The 13509-nt window shown below is 39.9% G+C and overlaps 1 protein-coding gene across 1 annotated transcript in view; it reads right to left on the bottom strand.

Moving 5' to 3' along the window:
• The window catches only part of Dync1i1 (dynein cytoplasmic 1 intermediate chain 1), a 312054-nt gene that overhangs the window by 260452 nt on the left and 38093 nt on the right, over positions 1 to 13509 (bottom strand). Inside the window, exons 3-4 of the mRNA XM_059257353.1 lie at positions 7084 to 7198; positions 4371 to 4461 (exon numbers count right to left, since the gene is read on the bottom strand). Of these exons, the coding sequence (XP_059113336.1) occupies positions 4371 to 4461; positions 7084 to 7198 (206 nt within the window). The remainder of the gene's footprint in view (positions 1 to 4370; positions 4462 to 7083; positions 7199 to 13509) is intronic.

Raw genomic sequence — 13509 nt, 5'->3', positions numbered from 1 at the left:
TTCTAATACAACGTTGAGTGGGATGAAACGGCCCTATTTATTGGAAACTAGATCTTGATGATGATAACAAGACTACAGTAAACAAACAAACATGTTTGCTAAAACACAGGATAGCAATTGATATTATTATAATTCTTCATGCCATTTATTAAGATCAAACATCAGAGACCTCCTTTTCTGACTTGTTGATTATTTTGTTGATGTGCTAGGGGATGCCATTATTATTACAATAGAAGATTGTATAATATTCAATTACCATGTGAGGTTTTGATATGTGAAGTCATTTTGGAAAGTTCTTACATGGCTCAACCTTGAAATCCAGGTGAACTTTGTAAGGTCAATGCACATTCCATATTTTTCAGGGAAGAACAGCTGTTGGTGTGGCTGTGTTTTTGAAAACTTAAATATCCCACAGCAAAACAGGAGGAGAGAGTAAGTATGAAGTTTTTATGTGCCAACCATATAAATAAAAATAATTGATATGGTCTGAATATTGTCATGTACATAGATTCATTTCTGCTTCATAATCTGATGGTACATGAGCAAGGCTTAGGTAACACTAATGATGTAGACTTTAATCTAGCCATGTCTTGATGTTGAAAAATTTTACGCAATTACTTGGATGAAGATATAAGTATATAAGCATGCTTATTAAATTTGATAATGGTATCTACATGCTTTATGAGAAAAATTTTATAAGTTCTCTTCCCATCTGATAAATTTATAAATCAAAATGTGAAAAAGCATATGACTACAATAATAATAAGAGCTAACTCACAATTACTATGTCCTGCTTCTTCTAAGTGCTTTACCAATATCAATTTTCCATTTTCAGCATAATCTTCTGAGGCATTTATTTAATTTTTTGAGATGATGTAAAGCACAGATATAGCTTATGAAAACTCAAGTAAATCAGAGGTCAAAACAAGAGCTTTAGTTATGTTCTATGTGAACTTGAGAAAATGACTAATGCTCACGATGCCTCAATGATGCGCTCAATAAAAAAAATGGGGTAATGATTAATTCACAAATTTAAGAACATTCCCCAAATACCTACTACATGGATTCAATTTCAAATTTAGTTCCCATTTTTCAAGGAACTTATTATTTCTCAAGGAAGACACAAACTCAAATAAACAAAAGTCATTTTTCTTCAAGGTCTATAAAGTATACTTTCTTCAATTGTAGTGCATAGAGGACATTTTCTAATGGGTTCAGATTAATATTCTTGTCATAGAAAGAAAACTGCTTAGTCTTGAAACCCAACAATAGGGGTCTGGATTCTTCATGTATCCTCTAATTATGTGCTATAATAACTCCACTTCCCTCTTTGATCTTTTCATACATTAGACTACTCTTGCATTTTTAATCAATAATAATCAATTATATTAGCATTCTCTATGCACTGTGTGGTATTCTAGCTGTGTATATTAAGGCTTTTACAAAAATATCCATGTTTATAAATAAAATTACCCTTTCAAATACTTTATTAATATAATTAAGTTTTTAAATTCTAAGAGCATGTCCTTTGTCCATTATGATTAACTTAGAAATAGTTAATTGATTATATTAAATCAATCAAGAGAAGGAGAAAACATCACAAATAGAAGTTGTGAATGAGAAGTGGTCTATAGAACCAAAATCAGAAATTATAAAACAAACAATTGTAACTCTTTAAGTTTTAAAATATTTAATTTATACCATTATAATTTGGAATTATTTTATATTTTTAGTTAAAGCATTTGCTGCTCTCAAAATGAGTAAAAGGGGGTTTTGCAAACTTTCTATTTACAGTGCAGTGTTTTCATGAGAGACATGAAGTATGCCAATTTCCTTCTGATTCTTGGAAGACATTTTTAGTTTGAGCTTTAAATCCTGGCAAAGGAATAGAAGAATTTATGTGCACCATGAGGTATGAACAGATGTGTTAACTGGATTCTGAAATCTTTGAAAAGATTTCATAGTCTAAGCAAATAGGCAAACTTTTGAGAGCAGGGGTGTCAGCATGTTCCCAGGCTGAGCTTCTGCGAAGATAATAGTAACTGTTTTAAAAAAATGTCACTTCTACATGAAAAAGACATTTAAAATGGAATTCTAAAAACTGAAATTCGATATTCTCTTATACCATAACATTCATCTACTTTATTAAAACAAAATCATAAACCTGTCCGGAATTTTACGTTCAAAACAAGAGCAAGGCGTCCTAAGCTATTCCTAATTCATTCTTCTCAGAATTCAAACTTCGTGTTCGGTTTTTCGGGAAACGATTCTTTTCTTCGCTGCCAATTTTCCTGCATTCTAATGAAAGCAGCCTTTAGCAGGGATCTGCTCGCTGGCCCCTAGCTACCTACTCTAGTCAGAACTTGGCTATGATGAAGTGGAACTCACTGGAGTGTAACTGGGGTGGGAAGAACTGCCTCCCTCCTTCAAAACAATTCACTAGGTTAACAACAACAACAACAATACAAGCGCTTAAGGAGGTGGAGGAAAGGACAGTGGTGTCTTGTGAGGAGAACTGCCACTGTCCCCAGAGTGCACAGGTCAGCTTTTTCAGCAAGTTTTCCAAGAGGCTCATCAGCTGTTAAGCCAGTCAGAATTTCATGATGCCAGCTGCGCCCCACGAGGCTGAGCAGAATGACAACAACATGTTGGTACAGAAACCATCAAATGTCTTAACGAGAGGCCAGTGGAGCCCCCAGGGAATGGGATCACATTATTCCAGCCCTCACGTAAATGGTGAATATTATCCAACTGTGTTGTTATCACCAACACCCCTCAAGGCCCCTCCAAAGGCCTTCTGAAGCCTCCAAAGCAACAGATGACAGAAGATGTGTGCTGCCCCAAATCACAAGGACAATTTGCTAAAATAAACCAGCTTTGCCCCCACCAAAGCCTTTACTTTCATGCTTCTAAAACTGAAAGCAGTGCCCACTGCTTCCAGAGGCTTGCCAAGACACGATGCTCATGTTTGAGCACACCAGCAGGCATGTACACCTGAGGAAATCCTGATCTTACTACTTCATTTCTGAGAGAAAAATACAAGCACACTGCTCAGGGCAATTCTGGATGAGTCTCAGGGTATTTTCTGGTGTGTGTGTGTGTGTGTGTGTGTGTGTGTGTGTGTGTGTGTGTGTGTGTGTGTGTGTGTGTGTGTGTATGTTTGAAGTCGAGTCTTACTAAGTAGCACCAGCTGACCTTGAACTCATGACCCTCCTGCCTCAGCCTGTCAAATGCTTAGGTTTAAGAATGCACCTCCATGCTCTGCTTAACTACAGGTTCCTCAACACATTGCTTAGTTCTCTATGAAAATAGTGTACTTCCAGAAAAAATGCATCTGAAAATGGATTATTTAGAAAAATAAAAGTGCAAAGTTTTGCATCTCTTTCTCAACAGAAAGGTCCTTAGGTAGGGAAAGGTTGAAAGGTACAGAGACAACCCAAAGGCTGATTTGTCCTACATGCATTTGGGGGAAGGGGGCTGGCTGTTTCCTTTATCTGAAGCTTAATTCAAGTATTTTATGATTTTCTCCCAAATTAAGAATCACAGCTAGAGGTCACATACTCATGTCTGCTTTTAATGAAAGTGATTTCTAGCTTCTTGTGAACAACTAGGAGATTCGGAAAACCTGGGTCCCCACTGCTAGAGCTCAACAGCTTGAACTAGAAGGAAAACTGTGTGTGTCTGAGCAAGGGGGTGCTCACTAACTGGTCACTACAAGCCTCCACTCCACATTCCTTCATATCACCTCCTGGGGGCACCTGTGTGCAGGAATCCCAGAGAACACAATCAATGTAAGAGAGTGACTGTGACTCTATCACGGTGTTTTCCTTCTCTCCATCCACTTACTCTTCAGCTATCCCTTTAGGAGTCAAATCAAAGCACACCCACATCCTGTCCCAGAAGTCTCTGGACATAGAGAGTATAATCAAAGTTTGGTAACCGACTCCCTAAGTAACAACAGTGAACACCTGCTAACATTCCTAACAATAGCGAGTTTGAGGACTGAGTTCTCAACATTGCCAGCTTGAGAAATTAAAAGTAGGGCTAGAAACCAAATCAAAGTTGGACAGTGAAAAGCTGGGTATATGTTTGATGGAACTTGGCTCCTTCCCTGTTTCTTCTAGGCCTCAGCTAATGGAGATGTTCACATTTACTAAGGAAGATGTATGGTCTTCAATGAGCCAACTCAAGGAAGGGCAATACTGTTATTTCTAGTGTTTAGACGAGCCTCTCTGTCAGTAAATATTGCAACTCAGCATGGATTAAGCATGAGTAAGGATATAACAGGTGCATGCAGATCTGATGGCATTTTCAGTGTTCTCTTGTGTGATTCACATCCCACCATGGCCTTTTGAAAGGGCAATTCTTACCTTGTTAATGGCCCCAGATCGCCCGAGTCTTGGCTTCCAGCTTCACTGGGAGTGCTCACTGATTTCGAAGAGGGAGACATAGGGGTTGGGACTAAATAATGAAAATAACAGGTATCCCATGTTAAAAAATGCAGCGGCTGCACTGAGGAAGAGCAGTGTCAGACAAACCAAAACAGATGGACCCAAATTAAAGTGGTTGTATGGCCAGGGGAGATCGAGATGGGATAAGGAAAAAAAAGGAAAGAAAAGGAAGAAAGTCAAGTGAATTTTTTGTATTTTGGAAAATGAAAGTCTGAAATGAATTTAGACAGGATTAACTTAGGGATTCCGAGGCCATGTCCACCTAACGAAGTAAAATGGAGAACCACAATGGTTATCCAGATAGTTCAGCCTACCTTTCTCTGGTAGGAACTATCTAGATCATTCTAATTCTTCACTTTATTTTGTTAGTATAGATGTGACCTATTTAAAAGATGAGGTGTCTATAAAACTTTAAATGTTATGAAATGGATGAGCCTAAATAATTTTAAATGCCCAAGAAGGGTGAGAAATCTGTTGAGTATCTAATTTAGAGAGAAATGTATGGGTTCATGGCGTGTAAACAACTTTGTGCTAAGACTAAGTGACAGAGAGGAAGGGTAAATGTTGAGCCTGGTAATTTAAAAATCTCTTTCAAAACAAAGGAAAATGCCAGCTTGCTTTATTTTTACATTTAATGAACGGTTTCATCCCAGCCACTTTCTACTTCGTTTGGGACTGGTTTTCCTCTGTCTCTGGCAGCCCTGGTAGACGCTGACACAGGCACAGAAGGAAACTGCCATTCTGAGCGTGGGAGAAAGCTCAAAGATAGGTGAGCTGACAACCTGAGCGAGGATGATAAAGGGAAAACCAAACAGAACTAAGGAAGCACAAATGCAGTTTCTTTCTCCATCCTTCACATAAAGCCGAATGTCCTTCAGCCACTGACTGCACCAAACAGGCAAGAGGGCCCCAGGCCAGCCAGTTCAGGTGATTCATACCACACATGCCAAGGAAGCCATGTGCGGAAAGAAACTTCAGTACAGGAGTGTAGCATCCCATTAGGTTTCCATCACATGCGATTTCCTTTTATTTATTTAACAGGGTAAAGGGCTTAACAAGATTTTTTCCCCTTCAAATGTTGTACCACAATGACAGAACAGTCAAGGAGCTGGGCATTTTCATGTGACTCTTCAATTAACTCCCTGATTACCCTTCATGCTAAGGCAGAGGGTAAGTTGGAGAGATGGGTGAAAATTTGTCCCATTGGAAGGAATTCAGGGGTAGCCGAGAATGTGGTTATGGACTGGGGCTACTCAAGTATTTTGTTTTTAAAGTTTAATCACCAGCTTTATGCAGGGTAAGGGATAATAGGATATACCACTACTGTGTTTAATCAGTGTTGACATAGCAACCACATTTCAAAGACTATTTTGAAGCAAAAATATAATTGATCGATAGATGTCTAATTTACATCAGATGTCAGGTAAGTACATAGAAGTTTGCCAACTTCTCAAAGAAGATCTACCAGCCAAATCCCCTACAGATTACATCTTACATAATAAGAAGTTAAACAAAACCTAGCTTTATGAGGGCTTATTACAGCAGCAGAGACATGATTTTACATATCACAATTGAGATAGAATGAAATGCTTTTTAGTAGTATTTTAGTTTCATACTTATGCATTAAATCATATTTTGCAATACTTTCAGTTGGATATATCCTTTCTCTTATTTATATTGATAGGAATAATTGCTTTTCATGGGTATTTTTTTCTTAATTTAAATAACTATGAGAATAAAAGGAATTTTATTCTAATGTAGAAGTCAAGAAAGGAATTAAACGATGGAACATTTAAAACAGCCCTGATATTGTATTTATTCCCATTCATCATATAAATGGTTTTGTTTTTAATGTATTGGATATTATGTAGTTTTACAGACACCCTCAGATTATTTTTTTAGATGTTTGGAAAATAAAGAAATAGTAATAGTTATAAATAAATAAAACACATGAAAGACATACAAGCGAGTGGCAGAATAAGCACATGCAAGCTACCTTTAACAAATAAAATAAATTATTCAGTACCCAAACCTCAGTGATAAAAGGCTTCATGGACAATCAACTAGAAATGAATGAGTTGGAGGAGGGGGGATTGCAATGGAAATGCCAACTAACAATGAAATCAAGATACACATGCCAAGTAAACTTGAACTTATAGATTAGCTGCTAATTTTAAGGTTTTCTGCAAATTTCCCACTGAATACTCTATTTTCATCATGTAAGAACTCTATGCCTATAGTGTTCACAGTATTTATAACCAGATTACCATTATCTATATAGGCAAAGAGAGGTTGCAATTCGGCAGTAGAAACAAAGAGCAATTTGTTAATACTTAAAAAATCTCAAGCTGTCTTGTATATACTCACTAACGAGTATAAATTAATCTGCTGGTGACACAAAGGGAAGTTATGAGCATATACTCAGCAACTGCTTATGACTCTGTAAGCATCATTCCCGTCTCCTTCCAGCCCTCTCAGTTCTAAAAGGTACATGCAACAAGGACAATAAGCCCCAGATTTTTTAAACATAGAAAGCAATAATAAAGCTAACACTTAGAAGCACAACAATGCTGGACATGGTCTGTCTATGCAAGTTCTGCTTGAGCATAGTAATCCAAGCATGATGAAGTACCTAGAGGGGGCTCCGGCGATATGCCAATGCTTTGCAGCAAAGCTTCCGTCTCTCGGCGTTTGCGGTCCAGATCCGAGTCATCCTGAACAGGTTCTTTCTTCTGTTGCATATCTGCCTAAAAAAATTGATGCCAGCAAGGAAAGTTAGCGATGTAATTAAATGCAAGCTTTTCCTCGATGAAGTGGAAAACGCCTTGACCAAAGACCAGGCAAAGCTCTACATAGACATAACCACGTATGGAAGATGAAAACCACTGTAACTGCTCATTTGGTAACTGATGCGGGCTCTCTCTTTTGGTCGAAGTCTTGCTCCCCACTCCCATCTCTATCATACGGTATCAAAATTTCCTAGGCTGGTGAGATGCTTTGGCGGGTAATGGCACCTGAGGCCAAGCCTGGCTACCAAAGTTTGAGTTCTAGGACCTGTGTGGTGGAAAAGGAACCCACTTAAGCACCAGACAGTGGTGGCCCAGGCCGTTAATACCAGCACTTGGAAGGCAGAGGCAGGCGGATCTCTGAGTTCAAGGCCTGCCTGGTCTACAGAGTGAGTTCCAGGACAGCCATGGCTACTCAGAGAAACCCTGTCTCAAAAAACAAAACAAAAAGAACTCATTTGAGAGTCATAAAAAACACATGCATACAAAATAAGTAAAATGTAATAACTAGAAATAAAACAAGAGACTTTCAGGGTTTTGGAAGGAACCGTCAAGGCAAACTTTTTGATGTGTGCTATTTTAAAAGTAAATCTTGTCTACGTTAGCCTCCTTGTTCCATCTGGGACATCGGTTCTTGACCAGCAAATCACAGTAGTACTTATACTCCAGAAATAGAAATTTCTGGAAAAATCTAGCTGAAAAGCAAAAAGTAAGACTATTTATAGAAACCTGTAATTATAAAATTTACTGCTTGTATTAGTAGTAGACGCTCACAGTGGTGAAACCTGGGCTAGAGTCAATATTAATGCAATGTAGCTTGGCAGTAAATTGTTTCAGTAGGTCTTTTTTTTTTTTTAACTAGATTCTGATTTTCTCTGATTTTCACAGGAACCATTAACACGTTAACTCAAAGAAGAAAATATCCTTCTAGGGAAACATAGTGCGAACAAAACAAAATTCTACTTAGAAGTTCCTTTCAAAAATTATATCAGTGCTAGAGAGGCCCACAGAAATCCACAAAGATACCCCCACAACAGACTGCTGGCAATGGTCGAGCGACAATCCGAACTGACCTACTCTGGTGATGGGATGGCCAAACACCCTAATTGTCGTGCTAGAAACCTCATCCAACTACTGATGGACCTGGAGGCAGAGATCCATGACTAGGCCCCAGGTGGATCTCTGGGAGTCCAATTAGCGAGAATGAGGAGGGTTTATATGAGAGAGAATTGTTGAGACCAAGGTCAGATAAAGCACAGAGACAAATAGCCAAACAAACGGAAACACATGAAATATGAACCAATGGCTGAGGGGTCACCAACTGGATCAGGCCCTCTGAGTGGGTGAGACAGTTGATTGGCCTGATCTGTTTGGGAGGCATCCAGGCAGTGGGACCGGGTCCTGTGCTCATTGCATGAGTTGGCTGTTTGAAACCTGGGGCCTATGCAGGGTCCCTTGGCTCAGCATGGGAGGAGGGGACTGGACCTACCTGGACTGAGTCCACCAGGTTGATCTCAGTCTGTGGGGAAGGCTTTGCCCTGGAGGAGATTGGAGTGGGGGGCGGGCTGGGGGGAAGGTGAGGGGGGCGGGAGGGGGGAGAACAGGGGAATCTGTGGCTGATATGTAGAACTGAATTGTATTGCAAAATAAAAATTAAAAAAAAAAAAAAAAAAAAAAAAAAAAAAAAACCACAAACCATGTGAAATCGGATCCTATGCCTAGTTTGTGTTTTATATAGGATTGTGACAAACTAAAATGGTGTCTAAAAAAGATCTCATCCATCTTGCTAGTTCTTCTTCTACACTTCTCTCCTTTTCCTTACTCCATTTAACTGTTCATGGTCCATTATTCCCTTTACCCCTTTATACCACTGCATTCTGTCTCCCCTCCTTTGAAACTCCCCCACCTCCATGGCCCCTTGCTAATTTCTTGACCTCTATGGGTATCCCAAATGAAACACACCTAGGCAAAGATTCCAAGCATGCAACCACTTATATTTTCTGGGTCTGAGTTACCTCACTCACAATGATTGCTTCCAACCCCATGTGTGTACCTGATGATTTCATAATTTCTTTTTATTAACAGTAAAATCATTTTCCATTGTGTAAATGTACCTTATTTTCATTATCCATTTATCAATTGATAAGACATCTAAGATGTTTGGATTTCCTAGGTATTGTGAATAGAGTAACAATGAACATGGATGAACAAATGTCTCTGCAGTAGGATATAGAGTCTTTGGGATATATGTCCAAGAGTGGTACAGCTGCATCACATAGGAGATCTATTTCTAGCTTTCTGAGGAAGCTTCATACTGATCACACTCCTCCTTCCAAAGCTAAGAGATTCCCAAAGAAGGGGGGTGGAAAGATACATTAGTAATAAATGACTACATTGAAACTGTGTTTGGCCGACGCAACACAGACACCTCACATATGAATTCATAGTGGTTATGACAGCATTCATAGATGTGGACAAGCTCAAGCAAATAAAAACACAGTATGGGGTGGGGGAGGAGGCAGGAAGTCCCACCCCTAGCTGAGGAGCTATTGGCAGCTGATAGTTGTTGAGAGAGGAGAGAATCAGTGTTCTTTAAGGGTGTGGTGCCTGGTATGTAGACCACACTCCACTGGATGACCACACACCCAAGAATATATAGGCAGCAAAAATTAGGGTTAATGGATCTAAAAGAAGGGGACATGTGTCCTGGAAGAAAGGTAAATATGGTAAAAAGATATTGTATAGAGCTCTTAAATAATTAAATGTTTTTAAAAAGATGATGAAGGGAGGTATTCTGAGTCAAATTGTAATTAAACATATTTGCCCAAAACTGAACCAAGAGAATACTAGTGTGTATTTCACAAGCAACCTTTATGAGCCCACGGAAGTGAAGCTGTCTTGAAGCCTGTCCAGCCAACTATCCTATTAATTATCAGACTTCCCTTATTCCCCATTGGCATCGGGCATCCTGGCAGGTAAATTACCTCAATGAGTGTAATTAGTTTCATGTGCCTGAGTCAGAAAGAATTCAGGGCAGTTTGGCTTGCCCCAGGCAATAGCCTACAACCCGATTATAAGACAAGTGTATATTTTTATGTGACTCTGGGCTCAGCATTTCTGTTCTTATTGACCTTGGCCTTAAAGTACACTTTCATTTTTGCAATCTATCTGTCATTAGGGAGAGAACTGTCATTTGGGGTCTAAATGGAACTGAAGAGAGTCATAGACGACTTCAGCCTTCTCCTATCCCTCCACACTCTTAGAAGGCAATTCTGTCTCTGTCTGTGAAGATAGGAAAATGCACATTCTTTTCCAGTGGTAATATTTAAACAACTGAAACATATTCCAGTGTTAATGTGCACAACAAACAAAGGCAGAGAAAAAAAAAGATTCAGTAGAATGGGAATCACCATCCATATTGACTTTTCATACAGGTAAAGAGAAGGATGGGAGGGAAAAGGGAGAGATGTAAGAAAGTGGAATAGTTACAGGTGCTATTGAAATACAGGTTAAAAAATTAAGAAATAATTAAAATCTGTCTTAGTAATGAAATGCAGAGTAGCATGATATTTCAGAGATGGACTTAGCCTCAACTGGACTGACTCTCAGTTTTATTGGTAGCAACACAATTGTTCTGTTCATCACAAGGTGAACATGCCTGGATCAGTTTCTTGGGTTATAATACCTAATAAAAATGTGTTTCAAGAATGACTTTGGCAGGCATTGTTTTATGGTCATAGAATCTTAGCTGAACGTATCTTTCAGGTTAATTTCTCTCAGCCGCAACCCATTTAGGGACCTCTTCCTTCACAACACTACTGTGAGAACAAGATATTTGGAAATCTAGAAACCCAGAGCTCACAAAAGCTATTTCTGTCAACAAATGTGCACTGAAGTAAGACAGTATCCATGGAAATGAGATGGGCTGGTGGAGCCTTCACAGAGTAAATGAAAACGATCTGCCTAACCTTTCCTTGGCATAGTAGACCTGACTTTCTGTCATAGTATCCTGTGTGGAAAGGTAGAGCTTTGGTTTGGGGTTTGAGATTTATTCTAATTTTAAATGGTAGACATTTAAGAAAGATAGCAGAGGTCAATTTATGTGTCAAGGTGGGCAACACACACTGTACTAAAACAGTATCTACAAATTTTCACTTCTCCAGCACAGGTGTGTATGCAACCCACTGTCTGTTTTGCCTTCTTTTACAAGATTAACTTTTTACAGTCACTTATTTTGGTGTGTAGGACTTCAGAGTGGGAGTGGACACATGCTGTGGCATGCATGTAGAGGTCAGAGGAAAGCTTGCTGGAGTTGGTTCTCTCTTTCCACCAGTTGGAATCTGGGGCTCAAACTCTGGTCATCATTCTTGGTGGCAGGTATATACACCTGCTAAGTCATCTCACAAGCCCACTATTTTATTATTTATATATTTGTGTGTGTGTGTGTGTGTGTGTGAGAGAGAGAGAGAGAGAGAGAGAGATTGAGAGACAGAGAGAGAGAGATTGAGAGAGAGAGAGAGATTGAGAGAGAGAGAGAGAGAGAGAGAGAGAGAGAGAGAGAGAGAGAGAGATATTGAGAGAGAGAGAGAGAGAGAGAGAGAGAGAGAGATTGGGGGTGCGCCCGCCCGCATGTCACACAGCTTGAGTGTAGAGGTCAGAATGCAGAATGCAACTTTTGGAAGAAGATTGTCTCCATTAACCTTGTTGGTTAGGGTCTCCCTTATTGTGTCTGCCATGCTGTGTACTCCAGGCTACCACATCCGGCTTTGTCAGATGGGTTCCAGAGGTTGTACTCAGGTTGTCTGGCTTGAGGGGCACGTGCTTTTATCAGGTGAGTTATCCTGCCAGCTTCATTTTTGGCTTTCTTAATTCTTCTGGAACAAATCATCATGCTGGGATATACTAATGAGGATACATGTTCCTCTTGGCTTACTGAAGCTTAGGAAAGCTCTCAATGCCCAAAGCTGACCACGGGAACTTCACAGCTAGATGGCCAGAGCTTATCAGAAACAAGCCAGGTATCACTTAGCGCCCTGTACAAAACAAGGTGTAATCTCTTCAAAGAGACTGTCACTAGTGCCCTAGTGATGAACCTTATGATTCTCCCCTGTAAGAGCTACAGGATCCTGCCATGTTTTAATGACTCACCGTGGACTAATTTGGCAATACTAGTAATTAAAAAGACAACAGTTGCCTTTCCCAGAAAGTGATATTTTTGTTTGTGAGATATAATCACAGAGAGGATAAACAAAGAAAGACAATTTGCCAGCTGAGAGCTGTCAATCATTTTCCCAAGAAAGTTCCATATTTATTAGAGGGACAAGTGAAGACGGGCAGGAAACCTCAACCTGTCCCAGCTTCCAGCAATTCAGCATAAGGCCAAGGTCAGGCTGAAACTTCAGGGTGGCCACCATTAAGTTCACCTCACTGCACTGAAGCCAAGTTTTCATGAAATTGCGCCTGTGTCTTAAATGGGGCCACCCTATTTATTTTTAAATCAGATTTCAGCCATGATACCACAGTCAAGAAAGCAACTGGCATCCAAAGTAGCACAGAGTGTGTTTTACCCCTGCAGCTTTCTCAGCTGTTGGAGATGATCCACCTGGGTGGTCCTAATTCCCTCTTCACTCTAGAATCGTGGACAGTAAGCCATCCAGGGCAACACCAAAGGGCACTTTGTTCCGTTTCAATTCTGAATCTTTTTATTTCATTGAAAGTCTGAGCCTAAATAAAGTATACAAAAGTCAAACTTAAATTCTTCAGCCAATTTCTAACTCTAACTCTACAAACAACACAAAAGTCAGAACATCTTAATTCAGGCAGCAGTGATGGTGCTGTAGATGGGCAGTGATAGTGCTGTAGATGGGCAGTGATGGTGTTGTAGATGGGGCAGTGATGGGGCTGTAGATGGGGCAGTGATGGGCAGTGATGGGGCTGAAGATGGGGCAGTGATGGGGCTGAAGATGGGGCAGTGATGGGGCTGTAGATGGGGCAGTGATGGGGCTGTAGATGGGCAGTGATGGTGCTGTAGATGGGCAGTGATGGTGCTGTAGATGGGCAGTGATGGTGCTGTAGATGGGCAGTGATGGTGCTGTAGATGATGCTGTAGATGGGCAGTGATGGTGCTGTAGATGGGCAGTGATGGTGCTGTAGATGGGCATTGTACAGCCTTTGGTTCAGAGATTCCAAAGCAATCTGCAGGACAGAACTTTAGATGGTTAAAAATAATGTTGAGATCAGTGTCTTCAGTACCTGCCCCAAACAGCTTGTAT

The sequence above is a fragment of the Peromyscus eremicus genome, chromosome 3, assembly GCF_949786415.1.
Source record: "Peromyscus eremicus chromosome 3, PerEre_H2_v1, whole genome shotgun sequence".
Lineage (NCBI taxonomy): Eukaryota > Metazoa > Chordata > Mammalia > Rodentia > Cricetidae > Peromyscus > Peromyscus eremicus.
The sequence above is the reverse complement of the archived record's forward strand: the minus strand, read 5'-3'. Positions and strand labels throughout refer to the sequence as shown.